General features: G+C 59.7%; 6 protein-coding genes across 6 annotated transcripts; all 6 read right to left on the reverse strand.

The window, feature by feature from the left end:
* Nucleotides 1-281: 281 nt before the first annotated feature.
* LMJF_28_0440 (conserved hypothetical protein) lies at nt 282-2,606 on the reverse strand (the record flags this gene model as incomplete). The annotated part of the gene is made up of 1 exon (XM_001684269.1): nt 282-2,606. One exon carries the CDS (start codon nt 2,604-2,606, stop codon nt 282-284), a length of 2,325 nt encoding a protein of 774 aa, XP_001684321.1.
* Nucleotides 2,607-3,253: 647 nt separating this feature from the next.
* On the reverse strand, nt 3,254-6,082 carry LMJF_28_0450 (putative ribonuclease II-like protein; the record flags this gene model as incomplete). Its single annotated transcript, XM_001684270.1, has 1 exon — nt 3,254-6,082. One exon carries the CDS (start codon nt 6,080-6,082, stop codon nt 3,254-3,256), a length of 2,829 nt encoding a protein of 942 aa, XP_001684322.1.
* A 739-nt stretch (nt 6,083-6,821) lies between these two features.
* LMJF_28_0460 (conserved hypothetical protein) lies at nt 6,822-7,757 on the reverse strand (the record flags this gene model as incomplete). The annotated part of the gene is made up of 1 exon (XM_001684271.1): nt 6,822-7,757. The coding sequence occupies one exon, from the start codon at nt 7,755-7,757 to the stop codon at nt 6,822-6,824; it is 936 nt and encodes a 311-aa protein (XP_001684323.1).
* Nucleotides 7,758-9,121: 1,364 nt separating this feature from the next.
* On the reverse strand, nt 9,122-11,512 carry LMJF_28_0470 (conserved hypothetical protein; the record flags this gene model as incomplete). Its single annotated transcript, XM_001684272.1, has 1 exon — nt 9,122-11,512. The coding sequence occupies one exon, from the start codon at nt 11,510-11,512 to the stop codon at nt 9,122-9,124; it is 2,391 nt and encodes a 796-aa protein (XP_001684324.1).
* Nucleotides 11,513-13,214: 1,702 nt separating this feature from the next.
* LMJF_28_0480 (carbonic anhydrase-like protein) lies at nt 13,215-15,101 on the reverse strand (the record flags this gene model as incomplete). The annotated part of the gene is made up of 1 exon (XM_001684273.1): nt 13,215-15,101. The coding sequence occupies one exon, from the start codon at nt 15,099-15,101 to the stop codon at nt 13,215-13,217; it is 1,887 nt and encodes a 628-aa protein (XP_001684325.1).
* A 1,676-nt stretch (nt 15,102-16,777) lies between these two features.
* LMJF_28_0485 (conserved hypothetical protein) lies at nt 16,778-17,461 on the reverse strand (the record flags this gene model as incomplete). Its single annotated transcript, XM_001684274.1, has 1 exon — nt 16,778-17,461. One exon carries the CDS (start codon nt 17,459-17,461, stop codon nt 16,778-16,780), a length of 684 nt encoding a protein of 227 aa, XP_001684326.1.
* Between the last annotated feature and the right edge of the window lie 1,190 nt (nt 17,462-18,651).

Genomic DNA, 18,651 nt, shown 5'->3' on the forward strand with positions numbered 1-18,651 from the left:
CCGCTGCACGGAGACTGTGGGAAAGGTGGGGCGCGGGGAGAAGAAGGGCAGATGAAACTGGGAAAAGCAATCAAGAGAAGAGGTGCACGGGGCCCGCATACAACAACAATCACCGAAGATGATTGGCCGGGCCTCGTCGCCTAATGTACATCCACCGTGAGCGAGACCAGAATAGAAACCAGAAGGAGAACGATCAAGGCAGCCAAAGCAGCGCACGCACACATGGCAGTGACACACTCTCCGTAAACTCTCCCACGCTGTGCCCAACATGTTAGACAGTGCTAGCAGCGATCCCGCATACAGGAGGCCAGGGCAGCGACAAACTCCCCTACAACCGGCGCAGCCGCCAGCGTATCCGCCCCCACGACGACGTCGACGAGAGCTGAATGGCTGGCGCGAACACGCACCTCCGCCGCCGTCTGCTGCACTGCGCAGTTCACGAGGAGGCTGCTGGGGAAGGCCACGTCAGAGAGGAGCCGCGACACAGCGGGTGTGCGCGTTGTCACGTCCGACAACGGCGCCGCCTGGCGCGGCAGAACGGCAAACGAGAGACACACGTCCCCGCGGCTAAGCACGCCATTGGCTGCCGTCTCGACCCCTTCAAACCACCTGCTCGGCGCGGACCCATCCTTTGGTGGTGTGCGCACCGTAGAAGTGGTGTGCCAGCTTCTATTCAAGAGCGCCGCCACTTCTGCCCTTGCTTCCGCCTCGACACGGCGCCGGGTGTCCACCGCGAACAGCAGCGGAGGGGACGCAAGAACCTCGTAAAAGTGCTGCACCGCCGGCAAATCCAGCGCCATCAAAGACGGCGCTCCGCCACATGGCGGCTGCACTGCTATCACGACGTTCGGCCGCCAACGCGTAGCTTCAGAGCTGGCAGGGAGGCGGCCATCGCGCTTCCACTCCGTAGTGACGCGCAGAAGACACATGCAGAAATCCACCAGCGTACACGCGCAGCTGGAGACATCGGGAACCGGATGCTGCGCGTCTGCTCGGTTCCACACCGGTTCTGCGTACGGTTTCAACGGCACCCGGTGCTTTTGAGGAAGCCACAACTCCAAGTGCTCCACGTTGCCACGAGCGTCCACCGGTGTGCTGAGCTGGCGGGTCGCGGGATGCACCTTGCGGGGTGTAGCTCCGTGGTCCGCGACGCCTGCTTTGCGGCAGGAGGCGTCGCGAGGGACGGGGGCGTTGGCGACGTCCCCCGTGAAGGCTGCATCTGAAGGCTGCATCAACGCGCTTCGCACCCATTCCATGCCGGCCTGTAACGGCACCACCAACGCTTGCAGCCGCATTGTCCATTCCTCTGGATGCGCCAGGGACGTTTCCAGGCAGCACACGCTGTGCAACCACTGCGCAACCGGCGTCACGTGACCGCCAGCAGACTCGGACTCCGATACCGTGTCGTCCTCCCTCAAAACAAGCGTGCACAGTCCCGACTCCAACGCATCCAGCGAGTAGGCGTTCACCTCGCTCGACACGCGCAGACGCCTGCGCACGTCAAAGGCGATCGCGTCTGCCAAGCAAGACAGATTGGCAAACATCGTGTCCAAGTCTTTTCGGTCCTGCCGCGTCGCAGGGGATGCGCCAGGAAGCACGTCTGTGTGGGCAAGAGAGAGGTGGTGCGCGTGCAGCGCTTCGAGGTCTGCCGCCAGCGATGCCACGTCGCGCAAGCGCCCTACTCGCTTGTCCATGACACAAAGCTTGTAGAAGTGCTGACCGACGCAGACGTTGATGTGGGCTGCGTCCACGCAAGAGACAACAGAGAGGGCGTCGTACCGGCGAGGCGGCGCGGGTGGCTGGCGAGCCCGCATTCTCATCATGTGGGCCGTCACTGGGTTGACAGGTGCAGACCCCGTGGCAGCGACGCCGTCGCGCGCGACTCCTGACTCTGCCGCGTCGTTCACTCCCTGCCCTGCCGGCTCCACCCAGTCAAACGTTGTGTCCTTCTGCTCCAGGGGCGGCTCGCTGAAGTTCGTGTTATACACGGCACTGCCCAGCAGGCTGGCGAACACGCGCGACGGCACTCGCTCGCCCGCCTCGTGCTCTGACGCTTCCGGCGGCTTGTTGCAGCGGCGCAGGTACGTCGCCAGCAGCTGATACAGAACAGTCGCCACTCGCAAGAAGGCTTGCTTCGGGCTCGCGTCGGACATGGAGAGCACTCTCGACGCAACTGCCGGGGCAGTCATGCAAATGATATGATGAGGGTACTGAAGAGGAGACGCGCGGTAGGCCGCGATGTGGCCGAGCCATTCCTCGTACAGTACATCATGCGCGGGTGTGGCGCCGTGGGAAACTACGGGGGCGCTGCCTATAGACAGGCCAGTCTCAAGGGGAGCTTCTGTGGTCTGCAAGCGAGCGTGCGGTGCACGCTCCGCCGTCCACGCCCCATCGCAGTCGTAGGTGCCATTTGGGCGTCCACACATCGCATTAGCTGCAGCCGTGAAGATGGTGTGCCCACCGCGGTTGTGCGCCGCGGCATCGTACGGCCACACCGTGTTGTGTGCAGCAGACACAAACGGACTCTGAACATTCGGCGCGCCAGCAGTGCCCTCAGCGTCGAACTGCACCTTTACGCCGCTCTTCTTCTTCGCGGCCGACGCCATTCCAACAAGACAGTTCCCGCACGAGATGCGGATCGAATCACGGCGTCAGAGTCTGATGGGGTGTGTGAAAGCACAGAACGCTCCGTTACTTATGTGACAAGCATTCATCAGGGGACGGTCTCGCGCTGAAGATTCTGATGGTGCTGCCAGCGCACGCGCCCTCCGCAAATCACCACGAAACGAAAAGGTTATTAGAGAAGAGGGGAGGGGGATTGGTGGGGGAGGGAGAGTGTGGCACGTTTGTTTGAGAGACACACTAGTACACACGCCACAGATGCACGCTCACAGAACAGCTGCGTTTCATCGGGTGATGAGAGCGTGCGCGCGACGTGCAGTAATAGGAGGAGTGTGTTTGTGTGTGTGTGGGGGGGGCGGAGAACGATACGCATAGGCCATTGAGCCCGACAGCGGGATAAAGTGACGGCGACACGTTTCCTGTGAAAGTCTGGCGCCTAATCTTCCCCGTCTCCGCTGTCGCCCTCTCCTTCGCTCTGCTAGTCTCCCCCCCCCCCCTGTGCGCCGTCACTTCTTTCATGCTCATTCGAACACCCGCACGGCGTGACCCACTGCGCGGCACTGCTGCCGCTGAGCGTCCACGCACAAAACAACATAAAACACCACACGATTTCTACACGACAGAACGACCTCTATTCCTCCTCGACCAGCGAGGTGGGCACTTTGGGGCAGACGCGGCGGGCCGCCTCCCGCTCCCACGGCTGCAACAACTGCATGCCCAATGACAGTCGCCCCTGCTTCGATGTCACCTCCAGCAGCGCGACAAACTCTGTGAACAGGTCGAACGCCTCCGTCACCTCCTCGCCCGTCTCGGGGTGTGGTCCCCACGAAAATTGAGCCACCACCGTGTTCAGTCGGTCCGAAAAGCCGTGCTGCCCCTGTCCGCCATCTGCGGTGCCGCGGCGTGGCATGTCGCTCTTGCCCCCCTTCTTGCGTGCATGCGCCTTCGCTTTGGCGTCGCGCGCCCGCGCCGCTGCTGCCTGCGTGTCCGCCCGAGTCTCTTGAGCGGCTGACTTTGCGTCCAGGTCGCCGGTCACAAGCAGCCCTTGATACCTGAATCGCTGGTGGGTATCGTTGAAGCCTATCTCTACCACAGAGGCGAGCTCCGCGCTGTAGAGCAGGAAGCTGCCCTCCGTGATCTTCACAATGGTGACGGTGGTGTAGAGCTGCTGTGGCAGAGTCGGGTCCTCCTTGGCCCTCTTCTGCAGTGCAAGCAGGTATAGACACAGAGAATACTCTAACGACATGTCGCCGGCGGAGCGGGAGTTCAAGCGGCACCCGTTGGCGTGGGTGACAATGTGCTCCAGTGCTGAGTGAGGGTAGAAGAGCTCTCGCGTCTTCAGTTTGTTGACATCCACGGCACGCGTCGGGTCGAAGATGCAATCCCCAGGCCTCGTCTCCAGCGCCGGGTGCGGCGTATGGGGCATTTCCATCTGGGCTTCCTCCATGCACCGCTCCAGTTCCAGAGCGACGCGCAGCTGGCGATGCACCATCAAATCGCAGTAACGCCGAATCGGTGACGTAAAGTGGGTGTACCACGGCGCCGCGACGGCAAAGTGGGAGCGGATGTCCTTCTCCGTCGGGTCGTTGGCAATGTATTCGGCCGCCATCAAGGAGTACTTAAGCAACTCGCACACAGTGTGGAAGTCTTCGCGGTGGTCTTTCTTGATGGTTTCGATCACCTGCTGCAGCTCCTGTCCAGAGCTGCCGCCGGTAGGCAGACCGCGGTGCGACAGGGCCGTGCGTAGTCGTCTCATCTTCTGCGGATGCGGCGGTTTGTGCCGACGCAGCAGAGCCCCGTACGGGATGAACTGCACAATCTTCTGTGCCACGCGTTGATTCGCTAACAACATAAACTCCTCCACCAGCCAGTTGGCCTGAATCTGCTCCTGCACGAAGAAGGAGGTGGGAGGCGAGTTCACCTCATTCCTGTCAAATCGAAACGCGAGGCGGGTGCTGCCGATAACCACCCGCCCGTCCCGCAGTGATTGCTGGCGAAGCTTGCTGGCGAGCGTGAAGAGATTTGTGACACTCTGCTTCACCTTCTTGCGGGCAGCCTCCTCGCCGATGCCGAGGTCCGACGCCGCTTGCGCCACATCGAGCACCACCGTGTCGTCTCCGTCGAGAATCTGCTGCGCCTGCTCGTACGCCAATCGGCACCGACTGCGGATAACACTTTGACCGAACCACTCGCACTTCTCCTCCGTCGCTGCCTCGGAAATGAGATGCCCGTCCCGGTCGAACTCGAACAGCCCAGAGAAGGCAAACTTGTCTTCGCCGGGGTTCAAGCTACAGTACTCCTCGCTCAGCCGGGACGGCAGCATGGGAATGACGCGGTCCACCAGGTAGGTCGAGTTGCTGCGCCGTTGCGCCTCCTCGTCGAGAGCCGTCCTCGGCAACACAAAGTGGGACACATCCGCGATGTGCACACCGACGTGATAGCCACCATCTTTGCGCGGCTTAATGCTGAGCGCGTCGTCCAGGTCGCGCGCCGTAGCGGGGTCAATCGTCAAGACGAACTCCGAGTCGCGTAAATCGCGCCGCCCCATGTCGGCCAGTTCTGCTGCCGAGGGGATCGTGAAGTCCTTAGGCACGCACGCCTCGGCCTCCTCCGAAAAGGGTTCGGTCGACACATTGCAGCTTGTGCAGATGGCGTGGCTCGCCACTGCCATGGTCGAGGCGTCACCGAGGAAGCTGTGCACTTTGCACAGGAGGGCGTTCGGCACTCGCGGTGTCGTTAAGATCTCGCCGTTCTCCCTGTGCTCCAGTGCCAAGGAAAAGAGCGACGTGCTGATGTTTGCATGATAGGCAGCCATGATGTCGCACCCCTGCACAGTCAGCTGAGGGTACAGCTGATTGAAGGGGCGGAAGCGGTAGTAGTACTTCTCCTGCAATCTCTCGCCAGGGCTCACCTGGTTGTCAGCAATGCGGGCCACGTGAAGGCGTGGCAGGCAGCGCTTCAGAATTCGAATGACGCGGCCCAGCGGACGCTTCTCTGGTGGCCACTCGTACGAAGAAGGGGCGCCCATCTGCACAGCGAGGGAGACCTCGGCAGAGGCGTTGTGGATGAGCTCTTCCGGTGTCTCGGGCGCAATCAGCTGCGCGATATGGCGACCGTCCGGCAGCGTAGACGGCATCGCCCGCGGACCATTGCCGGTCTCCTCGTCATCGGTGTTGCTGTCGCTGCTGCCAGGCACTGCGCTGGCTGCACCTGGCGCGAGTTGCCACTGTGCCAATGGCAGGAGCGCCAGTGCCACCACATCAGAGTGCAGCGCAGGTCCGCGCAGCTCGGCTGAGTTCAGCACCACATCGCACGGAAGCCGACTGCTGCGCACGAACGAGAGATTGGTGTTGTAGTTGCGAAACACGTTGACACGCCCAACGACGACCGTGCCCTCTTTCACGCGCTTTTCAAGCTCCGGGTCGCTGCCGAGCGCGTAAGCACACGTGATGGCGGTCATGCGTTCCCTTGTCTCACGTCCGCTTGAGAATGGCGTATTCGTTTGCGTGTTGTCGTCGCACATGGTGCGGCGCACGACCCCGCAGAAGGAGAGAGGGCGTAGAGGTGAGCGAGAGACAAAAGATGAGCAAGCAAGAGAGGGCACGAGAACATCACGTTGGCGTCTGCGCAGGTGTCACCCCGGGTGCCAGGCAGAGACGAACAGTGTGCGGTTGACAAAAAAAAAAAGACAGTGAGTGTACACGCCGGTGAAACACATCGCCACCAAAGCAAAGAAAAAAAAATAAAGAGCGCGGGGAGAAGATTACTCGAACTAGAAGAGCCAGGAGCGAGAGCGAGAGCGGGAGCGAAAGGATGAGCCGAAGAACGGGAGTTCACGGCGAGCGATTGCGTCGCACTTGGAGGAGAAACAGAAAACTACCAGGAGGGCATCGGACTGTAGGGACACATTCAAGGAAGTAGGAAAGGGCCGAGAGTGTCAGCGCTACCGTGCCTTCCTGTCACAGATGGAGACGAGCGAGGCTTCTTTGAGGGGTGCATGTGCAACTGCTATGCAGAGAGCGTACCTGAGGAGCAATGAGCCTCATTGCACTGCCTAATGCGCATGAGAGAGAAAAAGACCGAAATGTGGGGCCACCATACACTTTCACACGGCATCTCGAAAGCCTAAGTTCGCGCGCACACGCGCGAGCGCATGAGTGCCGACCGATACGCCAGTCACAAAGGCCGATGCAAGGGCGTCACGGATCCTCCCCATCTGACGACGACGAGGTGGGGTCATTACCGTTAAGGAAGGCTGCGAGCGAGAAGCCTTTGGAGCGTGGTTTTGACGCCTCATCACCAGCCGATGCCGTATCGCGTGCACTGCTTGTTGCGTCGCTGTTTGCCACAGAAGCTGTAGCCAAATCACCAAATAGCAGAACGCTAGACGGGCCCTTATCTGGCGTTGTTGGCTTGCCAAGCGCGGAGATCTGGGTAGCCACCGCCGCGTCGTCACGTAGCCATGCCCGGCCATGAAGGCCTTTTTCTAGCACCTCCAACACATGCGTGCGAAGGTGCGGCGCCATGCCGGTGCGCACACCTCCGACCAAATCACGCTCTGTGTCAAACACCTGCAATGTGCCGCGGAGAGCGCGCACCCCGTCCGGCACCCGCTCCTTCTCTGTGACGCTCATCAGCGACTCGAGCGTATGCGGGGACGTGTCAAGCGTGGCCGGCACAACATGATGGATTACGTAGCCTGCGGCAGGTGTCCACATGGCTTTCTCGGCCGCCAGCTGCGCCGCAGACGGAACAAACGGCGCGATGCCTCCTTTGGCTGCGTTGTGCCGACCACCCAGCTCCACTTGCATCACATATTCCAGAACCTGATGCACCATGCGCGCTGCCGCCTGCTCCGACAAGAGCTCAGCCTGCGCGCGCTGCTGCTGCGCCTGCGCCGAGGTGTTGCCACGCTCCTGCGCGAGGGCTTCCTGCGCCGCCCGTATGTTCAGCCCCTCCGCAGTCCCGCTGCGGCGGGGGCGCTTGCCACTCGCACCTGCACCGCTGGAGGAAGCCTCAGCTGACGCCTCGTTGGTGTCTGCAAAACGCTTGTGACCCGACAGCAGAGTCCGCACGCCGGCGCTACCATCCTGCGCTGCGGTTTTAGTATTGCGCAGGAAGTCGTTAAGGTCCATTGGATAGCAAACAACACGCAGAATAGCGAGCAGCAAGAAAGGGATAAGGTGCTTGCGCGTGAGAGCTGCAAAGAAGTCGCTGCGAAAGCAGCAGGTGCAGTTTTCCTGCGGTAGATTGACCTACGACAGCCAAAACCAAAATACTTAGGGCCACTGGTGAAGTGAGCCAGCTGCGCCACTTCTTGACTCTCGCCTGCGGCCGTACCAACACTGAGAAACCGTTCACACACCGGAGGCGAACTGTCCAGCATCAGTGCGGGCAACTCTCAGCCCGAGGAAGAAAAAGACGACGCGTACATAAAGTCGGCCAGGTTGAGGCAAAACGCGGAGCCGCGCGCGCGAAGCATGTCAAAGGCAGAGGCGCGAGAAAGTGGGGTAAGGCAACTGAGAGAGGAAGAGGTGCCTGATAGCAGACAAGCCAGAGAAGGAGGCCACGCGCACACACATGCCTTTTTGCGGAAAAGGGGTATGGTGTGGTGTGGCAAGCCACACGTAATTAAAAAAAAAAAGAGTGGGCCTCTGCCGCCGTTCCATCGACTCGCACGCACACCCTCACCAGCTGTGGCATCCGACCAGACACGAGGGGACGAGCTAGGTGATCAAGCGGCGACACCGTCCCCCAATCCATCCTCCTTTTGAATGCTCGTGTGCTTGAGGGGGCGAAAAGACGGCGGCGTCGTTAAACGCGCGACCGCAACAAGCGAAGCGCCAGAGCGGTGGGCGATATCCCGCACGCCCCCAACGTTTTTATTTTTTTTTTGTACGTATCTCTTTGCGTGTACGTATGGCTAGACGGGCCGGCTCGCTGCGGTGGAGAGGAGGAGGAAGTCATCAGCGCTGGATCGCTCCCACCCCCCTCACAGCGACCGCCCTTGAGCCCGTTTAGAGTTAAGCGTTAAAGGCGAAACAAACAAACAAGAGCCCCCATCGAGGGGCGAGAGAGACTGTGTGGAAAAGAAGCGGCTGAACTGAAAGAGAGCGAGAGATGCGACCTGACTCCTCGACGCAAGGGACCAGTGCAAACCAGCCGTACAGGTGACGTTGCTGCCAGACATGTATTCCACACACACACACACACACACGCCCTCTCTTTTTCTCTCCGCCGACATGGCCAGATTGCACCACTGCTAATTACTTGCATCGCTATAGACGCGCACGCACACAAGAGCAACACGCACCCAGCTGCGCTAGCCATGGACCCACAGGCACGCAGACACCCCAATGTTAAACGTCTACTCACGTGTGGCTGTTGCGTACAGAGCAACACCACACTCGCAAACCTACGTGCATGCAGGCAGCCGCCAGAGATGGCAGGAACGTCCAGCGCCACTTGCGCCTCTTGTTCCTCTCTCGCTCTCTTGATTCTAGTACGGCCGACGCTGCAGGTACGTGGAGAGAATAGCGCTCATCGGTGGCGCCGTGTAGGCCGGCTCACCGAGAACCTCAGCCAGCCACCGATCCGCCTGTGCAGTCTGCTGCGCCGTTGCCAAGGCACCTTCTTGGTTCGCTGTAACCATCAACTCCTGTGAGTCTTGGATCGAGGTCATCTCCTTGAAGAAGGACTGCAGCTGCAGTCTTGCGGTCTTGTCGCCCTCTGCCACGGCCCCCGCGCTGCTCTCTTCATCGCTGGTGCCGGCCCACTCGTACACGGAGGGCTGCGCCACGGCCGGGGCTCCTGTAGGCAGCTGCAAAATCTTAAAGCCCGTCACGGCGTCCACAGCAGCGAGACGCTGGCCATTCATGTGCAGCGGGGCGATGTGGCGCAAAGGGAAGCGAGAGGCGTTCGCAATCCGACGCACCGCCTCACCCAGCTGCGGGCCCTTACTGCTGCCGGCGGCGCAGCAGCGAAGCTCTACAAGGGATGTGTCCTCGAGGGCGGCTACCACCGTCGTGTCGGTGAAGGCGCTGAAGGCAGTGATGCACGACTCGCCCACGCTGAATACGGCCGGCTCCTCTGCACACCTGCCCAGTGTCCAAAAGAAGATGTGCCGCTTCCCAGCTGCCACGGCGTGCCGGCAGTCGGGTGACACGACTATCCGGCGCAGCGGTTGCGTTTCCGTGTACTGCGGCAGAAGTTGAAGCAGTGGCCAGTGCACGCCGGGCCTGCAGTCCTGCACCGAGTACACGTGCAGACAGTCGTCCGCAACGAAGCAGAGCGACCCGTCTGCGGAGAGGGCCATCGTTTGCACCTGCTGGGAGGGAGTCGCCATCGCTGAGTGGTTGTGCCAGCCGCCAGTCGGGGTGCCGTATGTGTCCTGTGCGGTGAAGGCAGTCTGTGCCCAGCACTTCATCGCCTCTGAGCTCAGCGTGAACACTCGCCGCCCTCGCTTCTCCACCTGCAGAGCCAGCACGGCGGAGCGATGCGGGGAGTAGACGGTTTGCGTCTCGATATGCTGCTTTCGTGGCGCGTCATACTCCCAGAACCGCAGCAGCGGGGGCAGCACCGTCGAGGAGAAGGACTCGTACGTCACGAGAGAGCGGCTGTCGTTCAGAATGCCCACGAACTGAATTCCATGGCGGGGCGGGCTCGGGATTGTCTCCATCTGCGAGGACACGTGGAGCGAGTAGATAGATTGCTGCGTGTACGGGTCGCAGACACGCAGCACATTCGGCATCCCCGTCAGAATCACCGCGGGGCTGCCGCGCCACTGCTCGACGACGAGCCCGGTGCACACATCCTCAGCGGCCCACTCAATACCCTCCGCCGACGTCGTCACGCGCATCTGCAGCAAGTCCGCAACGGCGAGCGTTGACGTGCCGCATGACAGCAACAGCTGCGCCCCTCCACTGCTAAAGGGCGTTATCCTTTGCAGCGTGCCCAGCTGCACCTTGACCTTCTTGTGGCTGTAGGACACCAGATCCCAGATTAGTAGCACAGACTCGCGCCCGCCAGTGTACACTGCGCTGCCATCTAGAGCGAAGGCAAGCGCTGTCAGAGGTGTGTGATGCCAATGGTCAGCAAAGCAGTGTGCCTCTTGAACCTCCACGCAGATGAGCAGCTCACCGCGTCTGCCACCGACGGCGACCGACGTGCTTATTGGACTGCAGGCAATACTCTGGATCTGAACATTTACGGTGCGCGGCAGGAGAGGCGGACAAGACGGGCGGTGCGGCTGGTGGGCAGAGAGGCGGTCCGTGAAGAGGGAGTAGAAGAACTCGCGTGCGTGAGGAACGGCTACGACGACCAGGCCAGTAAACTGGCCAACAGAAAGATACCCGTGCGGCACGGCCTCCTTGAAGGTGTGCACCACTACCGCCGACGGCGCGTTCGTCGCCCCCACGGGTGAGGCAGAGCCGAGCGCGGCCTCGTAAAGGCCGGCTTTCGTGAGCAGAACAGCAAACAGCTGTGCCTGCTGCACATGAAATTGAGCAGCCACGACGACGGAGGCGGTGGCGGCCGCCTCGCCGTTCACCGTCCGGCTCGTTGAACCCTGATGCCGCCTATCTGAAACCTCCTCATTCTCTCCAGCTGAGGTGGACGGGACAGGTGAGGCCGGCGGGAGTCGAATCGAGATTGTGCGCACCAAGGATGGCGCACCACCCTCGATTGCAAACTCGAACAGCGTAGCCTCGGCATCGATGACGTGCAGCACCGCCTTGGCGCTGGAAGTGCTCTGCACATACATACCGCATACGCGCGATCCGTTGAGCCTCTCCACGCGGAACTTCCGCAGCGACTTGGGCGCGTAAAACGCTACCGCGGTGTCCTCTGCCACGCAGACTACCTGCGAGCAGGCGGCGAAGCAGCTCTGCATGCTTGCTGCCTTCGTCTTTGAGTGTGTGTATGTGCGTGTGTGCAGAAGAAGGGAAGGAGAGAGCCGCTCCGGTGAAGAAACAACGTTGCTGTGTGTAGCCAAGGAGAAGCAGCGGCGGGACTGCAGGAGCACTGGCCACCACAGCTGCACACAAAAGCAGTGGAGGAGAGCGAGCGGTCAGCAGCTGCCAATTTCAAAGAGAGAAAGAGAGGCTCAGAGGGAGAAGGAACAATGAAAAATACGACGAAGACGAAGGAGGCGAGAGTGAGCGAGCGAGAGAGAGAGAGCAGTACAGTGCAGTGCACATGCAAATGTGTTTCTCTCAAGGGGAAACAATCCATGAGTAATGGTGAGGATAAAACCAATGGAGGTGCGCAAGAGAAACACTGCGGCGAGTGCAACTGCTACTGCTCCTTGTCACCACACACACACACAGAGAGAGAGAGAGCCGCATATATATATGTGCACGCACATCATCTCTTTTCTGGGATCCGCCGCTGCAGAAAAGGGGAGGAGGGATCGGTTATGAGAAAGCACGATGGAGAAGCAGAGTCGTCTGCTGACTGAAACGCGACGCCGCTGCCCGCAAGCCCGGGCTGCCGCCCTTTGACACGCCGTCTGGGATGAGATCCCGTCCAGTGGCTCCGATACTTCCATGAAGTCGCGAAGTGCAACAATGACAACCGCCCCTCGCTCCCACGCGTCCTGCCTTGCTGTGAATGATCTAATGGCCCCTCCTTCCCCCGAAAAAACGCGGAGTCGGCTCGCTCGCTCGCTGTTCTGTTGTATGATTTTGGCTTGCTCGTACCCCACACTCCTGCTGCCGGGCCGGGGGAGGGGGAGGGGGAGGAGAGGGAAAAGGGAGGGCAGCGAGTTACCATTTCGGCAGACACCCCTCCTCCATGCGTACACGGCGGACAAGCCAAAACAAAATGAAGGCAACCGTACCAGAGGCACAGGACGACAACAAAAAAGGAAAAGACGCGACGAGGCGGCACGGGAGCACAAACAGGAGATGTGCGATAACAGCACCACATTATCCCAACAAGCAAAGCAACGGGGTGCTCGCTTGCTGCGCAGCAACCTGTGTGTGCCTATGCGTGTGCGTGTGCTCACTCGCCCTCCTCCAGCAGCGGAAAAAGGATGGAGGAGGACGGGGCTATGTGCGCGTTGTAGCGCCACTCCCTCACCCGTACATGAACAGAATCAAACACGCATCCAAGCGTATAAAGCCAACCATGGATAAGAATAGCGCGCGACGACGCACACCAGCACCCGCATCCTCCTGCTTCTGTTGCTTGCCTAGCGCCAAATCTCTCCGTCCCTACGGTGAGCAACTCCACCGTTCCGCGCCCGGTCACAGTGCTTCATCGGCAGAGATAAAAAGAAGGGACAAAGCGCAGCAAGCGTCGCATGTGTATGTGTGTGTGTGCGGGGGGGGGGGAGGGGACACACGACTGCGATAATCCGCTCCATGAACAGCAAACTTATCGCATTCCGTCAACAGCCTCTGCAGAAACAGTAGCTTTGGTGGGGCCGTCGTCGCGATCTTCGTGCAAGCCTGCCCCCCCCCTCCCTTTCCGCCTCCCACAGCGCAGTGAACAATGCATCTCTGTGGGATACGACCATCTTTCATGCCAAGGGCGCATAAAGCCACCGCAGCGGTCCTCTTGCTGTCCTTCTGCTCCGATGTCGTATAGACTTACCGCACAGCCACGGTACCGGTGCCGGTGCCGCCGTAGAGGTCGAATCGTTTGGCAGAGTTGAGGGGTTGCAGCTCTGTCGGATCGATCCCCACCACATACACTGGCCGCCTCCACCCGCGGCAGCATGTGGAGATAAGAAAGATGAGTACGATGATGCACAGTAAACCGAGCACCGCGCGCACCGGGTTTGCCTTGGTGTAGGCCACAGACGACTGAAAGGCACCCATGCTGAAGGCCTTCGCCGAAGTAAACGCACGTGTCACGATGGACTTGACCGCGTCCAGAACCCCGGCTTCGGCTTCGGAGGTGTTCTGCGAGGCACCGTCGTCGTGCCTTTGCTTTCCCTTGGTGCCCGAAGGCCCCTTCGTTGTAGTCGTGGTGGTGGACGTCGACGTTTTCGTCGACTGTGGCGCCGATCCGTCAGATGGCGTCTGCGCTGACGACTCGGAGCCATGATGCAAACCACTGAGCATCTTCTCGTCGGCGCTGGACGCGGAGGCAGACGACATGGCGCTTGTTCGTGACGCTGAACTTGCGCTTGCGGTTGCATTTGAGTGGTCTGCACTGCTCTCATTGACGTAAGAGTGCGTTCCCGGGCAAGTGCTGTTCGCATTCGACACATACGCCGGCGCCGGCGCCCCCGTGCCCAGTTTCGCCGTGGCTCGGTCCGATGATCCGTTGCAACTGCCTGTGCTGGTCGTGCTGGGTGGCGGAGACGCGAGAGTGGTGCCATTCCTTGACACCGAGACAGGGTTTGGCGATACTGGCGAGACAACAACGGCGCTGTAGTGCTTATAGACGCCATCTACCTCCGCCTGAGACCCTGCCAGCACGCGGCCCGCCCGCACTCCCAGGGAGCGATTTGCCAAGCCCTCGTCCTTGTGACTCCGTGCCTCTTTGAAGTTGCCTTGACTCCTGTTGCCGCCGGCCGGAACAGACTTGTCGTCGAAGCGGTAAATGAGGCGACCATTGAGGGCCTGCGGCGGACGGGCGTTGCCGAAGCGGTGGAAGTCGTTCGGCAGCAGCGCATCCATCGCGTCGCGCAGCCTGCCGAGCGCTACGGGTGAGATGAGAATTGGCGATGTCATTACCACCCACCGGACGTTCTCGGTGCAGGGTGGGTACGTCTGGGAGCCGTCGTAGAGCAAGTAGCTCTCGCGCGCCGGAATTAGCGAGAGGAGGGAGAGACGCTCTGTCAAGAAGCACGTCGTCATGGCGTTGCGCTTCGGCAGCGAGCCGTCAACTAAGATGTGCTGCAGCGCGCGCACCGAGGTGGTGTTGATCATGGCAGAGGCCTTTAGCATAACCGCCACTATGAGTACGTTACGCTTCTTTTTCGCATGATTTGTAGTAAAAGACATGTGCATTTCGACTTCGGGGCGCAGCGTGCGGAGTTGGTGCATCGGCATGGCGTGAAAGTGCAGGCTCGTGAAGTGGTAGGTGCGCGAACAGTTCAGCGGGTCGATCACCGTGCACTCGCTCATGTCATCCGGCAAGCGTCCCAGCTTCTCAAAACTGACTGTGCTCACGATGCCCTCGTTGACGATTCGCATTTGTGTCTCCTCACGTGGGAAGACGCACTTGGGGGAGAACTGTAATCGCTGCAGCGGGGCATTCGTCACAACCTCGTCGGGGTTCATATTCGCGAAGGAAATCGGACTCTGCCGTCTCCCCGTCAAGCACAGCGGTGGCCAATCCTTCAGGTTTGTGTAGTTCCAGGAGGTGCGCGAGCTGTCGGGACTGCCGAACACCAGCCCGGATGTGCCGTAGTTGCCCTCGTAGTACGAGTGCTGCTCGTCCAGCCCACCGACGACACCAGCGACGCTGACGAAAAGCACCAGCCGCGCGATGGCGAGGGTGGCACAGAAAGGAAGTGTCTTCATGGCGCTACAGGAACAGCGCGAGGGAGAGAAGGGCGAGTACAGGGGATATGCAACGGTTTAGAGGCGCTGCGTTTTCTGCAGAAATCTCGTCACATGTGCGTCTTCCAGTGCTGCTTGCTATACGAAGGTACTATGAAAAGGAAAGAGTGCGCGTGGGCAGCACCAGAAGCCGTGAGCAGTCCGTCCTTGGCAGTTCGTCGAGAGACGACACGGTATAGTGCACTAGAAGTGACTCAGCGCTCGCGGCCTCACACCACATTTGCAGACCCCGAGAGCATCCGGAACGGCACCGACAGACGGGAGCAGAGAAGGGGTGGAGAGAGAAAGAGAGAGAGAGAGAGAGGTGCATGAGCGGAAGGTAAGGGAGTACGCGCAGCCTGATACAGAAATGGGGGCACAGTGCTAACACTGTGCGCAAAAGCATCAGCACGGATGGTACCTGCAGACATGAACCCCCGAGTGAAATGCACACACCTGCTTCCACTCACAGCTAGCGTCACGACACTCATTTTTGTCGACCCTCCAGAGCGAAGGTCTGCATCTTCGAGATAATCTCCTGCCCTCCCTATCGACCGTGTCAGCTACCAGCTCTCACCATAAGCTGCCTTTCGGAAGCTAGGCACAGCACAACAACAAAATGCAGAAGCGATACACGGGCAGCGTGCAGCTCAGAAATACACACTTGAACAAACGAGGAGGATAACGGCTCCATAATAACAAGGTAAGCCACAGCGAAGAGGACGTCCCTTGAATCAGCGCACGAGGGACAGGGATGCCCCCTCCCCCCACCGCCCCACCGCCATGTTGCTTTTGGAGCAGCGCACGTGTACGCCGCATCGCAGCCACGTAAGAAGAGCATGACCTCTGCGTCTGGGCAAAAAAGGAGGAGTAGGGGATGGGACGGACAGGAAAACGCACACACACACACACACAGAGAGCAGAGGCGCTGCGCGGATGCTGTTCCGCCAACCTTCCTGTTCTGGGTGGGCGATCCCTTTCTCGCTCTCTGTTTCCGTCCTCTTCTCTGTCGTCGATCCTCCGTCGGCGCAGCGGTGGTCGTACTCTCGGCCCTTCCTCACCTGTGTTGTCGTGCCAGCTACTGCGACACCTGCGCTAGACGAACACAGCCAAGCAATGGTGAAGACAGGCGGCAGCCACACTGAGAGAGAAAGTGGGTGAAAAGTGCACCAGAAATGTGTGCGAGCACGGTTACAAGCAGGCGAGCATGTCCCCCCACAAAACGTCTCTACCCCTTTTTCTCCTCCCTGCGTTGTCCCATCCACAGCCCTTGATAAGGCCCCCCTCCATTCTCTCTCCCTCTCTCTCTCTCTCGAGTCCAGGTCCCGTTTCCTCGCACGCGCTCACGTCCTCTGCCTCACAGAGAAGCGCGCCACAGACGCACACATCCGCACACGGGCTCTCCCATTAGGAAAGTGCAAGGGAGCCTACCAAGACGTGCCGTCCACATCGAATGAGGAAGCAACGATGCGGAAAAAAGAAGCGAAAAAAAAACGAAAGGACCGGTGACTGTATCACAGGCAGAAAAGAATGAGAGAACAGAACAGCAGCGCACCATCGATCGACAATGAGGTACGCAACCACCAAGCAACGATCACCTTCTTTACCAGCTGACACGCACACACATGAGCACCTAACCCGACCCATACAAGATGCCGTCAATTAGCAGGAGATGTGGAGGTTGTAGCGCCGTAGCACTTTGGATTGCTGCCCGACTTGCGCGACTCCAAAAACTGCTGCCGGGCGAGGTTGCCGCGGGAGGCGAGCAGGCGGCTCGACGACGATGGCGTCCCACTTAGACCCTCTGTTTGCACGCTCTGAGAAGAAACCGAGAACGGCACAGCGGTCTTGCCGCACATCTCCTCGTCACCGTAGCCCGTCTCGGCGGAATAAGCGGAGCCGTGCTTGCTGCGCAGGCAGTAGTTGAGAAAGGTCACCGTCGTCACCGTTATGGTGGCAAAAAGCAGAAACCAGGCAAGCACATGTACCAGCGACAGATGCGGCACGTGCCTCGAGATCGGCCCAGTAGTCCTGCTAAGGCTATCGTTTAGCACAGCGTTTGTGGTCGTCCGCGCGGTGGTGAAGTTGTCCTCCATGACACAATGGCGACCCGACCGCCCCGCGATGGGCAACGGCTGCGCGGAGGTGTTGGGTGCCAGCGTGGCAGTCGCAGCCGCAAGTTGACTGGAGGCGTTGTGCAGGACAGCGTTGAGAGCGTCCATGGTGGCGTTTGTGGCGCGCCCCACGCGCTCAGACGTTTCATTGGAGTAAATAATTTGCGGCTTGAAACACGGCATCACCTGCGGCGAAGGGGGTGCAGAGGAAGCGATCCCTTGGCGCATTGTGACAAGCAAAACCAACCGGGGAAGATATGCTAGCGGAGAAGAGAGGCGTGCAGAGAAGGGGGGTCGATGAACAAAGGCGACGGGGTGGGGCGGGGGGCGGGGGCAGCGCAGCAGCGCGAGGGTGCCAAGAAATTAAGATGCTCTCGAAACAAAGAGGACATGCGCACGTATACTGGAGGGGGAGAGGGAGAGAGACATCGAAGAACACGACGAAAAGACGTGCGTATAATCAAGAAGGCAGAGGCGGAGAAGACGCGCAAGAGACGTTGATGTGGAAGGTGAAACGTGAGAAGTCTGCATGTGGAAGGAAGAGCAGGATGGACTGAAGAAACAAGAGGAGGAAAAGAAAGAGAGAAAGACACACAAGCAAACGACTTGTGCAGCGCACAGCAGCTGTGATACCTCGCCGGCCAATCTCTCTCTCTCACTAGTCAGTTTATGTCGCACGCTCGAGCCGCGTTTATGCGTTCCATCGAGTGCACAAGTTGAGAATTTTGCTAGTCTTGTTGGCCGACACGTCTTTGCGCTTGTGCTTGCGTGAGTAGAGGAGGAGTTTCATGAGGGGTGCACCGGTGCTGTTGCCTTCCCTTTTTGTTGCTTCTTTGTGCGTGCGGGTTTGCTTGCTACGATGGGCGCCCAATGCCCACACGGAAGCGGTGCAGGCGCGCACGCAAGCGGGGGAAACGCATCCAGGGAGCTGTCCTTGACCACAGAGAGGAAAAAAGTAAAGCTAAACTCATCAACGCACACGCACACGCACACGCACACGGATTTACTTACACGCAACGAGCCGCATAAAGCTGAGCACACGACACCTACAAAGGCGCAGAGCTATAGCGATAGAGAGAGGCATGTTGGCCGAGTAACAGAGAAGAAGGCGTGAAGTGAAGAAAAGGGGGCACTGTTGCCCGCGACGGCGTTTCTTTTCGTTTTACCGTGTGTCTGCCGCTGCATTCAGTACGTCTGCTCGTTGCCTGTTCTGCCTTTCATTCTCGGAGGTCGTTCGCATGCCCGCTGTAAGAGAGGTGTCGTGCCGACAGTTTCGTGTTTCTCGTCATCTTTTTTTGGATGTAAAAGAGTTTCATCGCGTTTTTGGCTCATTTTTGCGTTTTGCGGTTGAGGTAGAAGAGGCTGGGTGGTGTTGTGCTGCTCCCCCCCCCACACACACACACCGCTTACATGTCTAT

The sequence above is a fragment of the Leishmania major genome, chromosome 28 (genome assembly GCF_000002725.2).
Source record: "Leishmania major strain Friedlin complete genome, chromosome 28".
Lineage (NCBI taxonomy): Eukaryota > Euglenozoa > Kinetoplastea > Trypanosomatida > Trypanosomatidae > Leishmania > Leishmania major.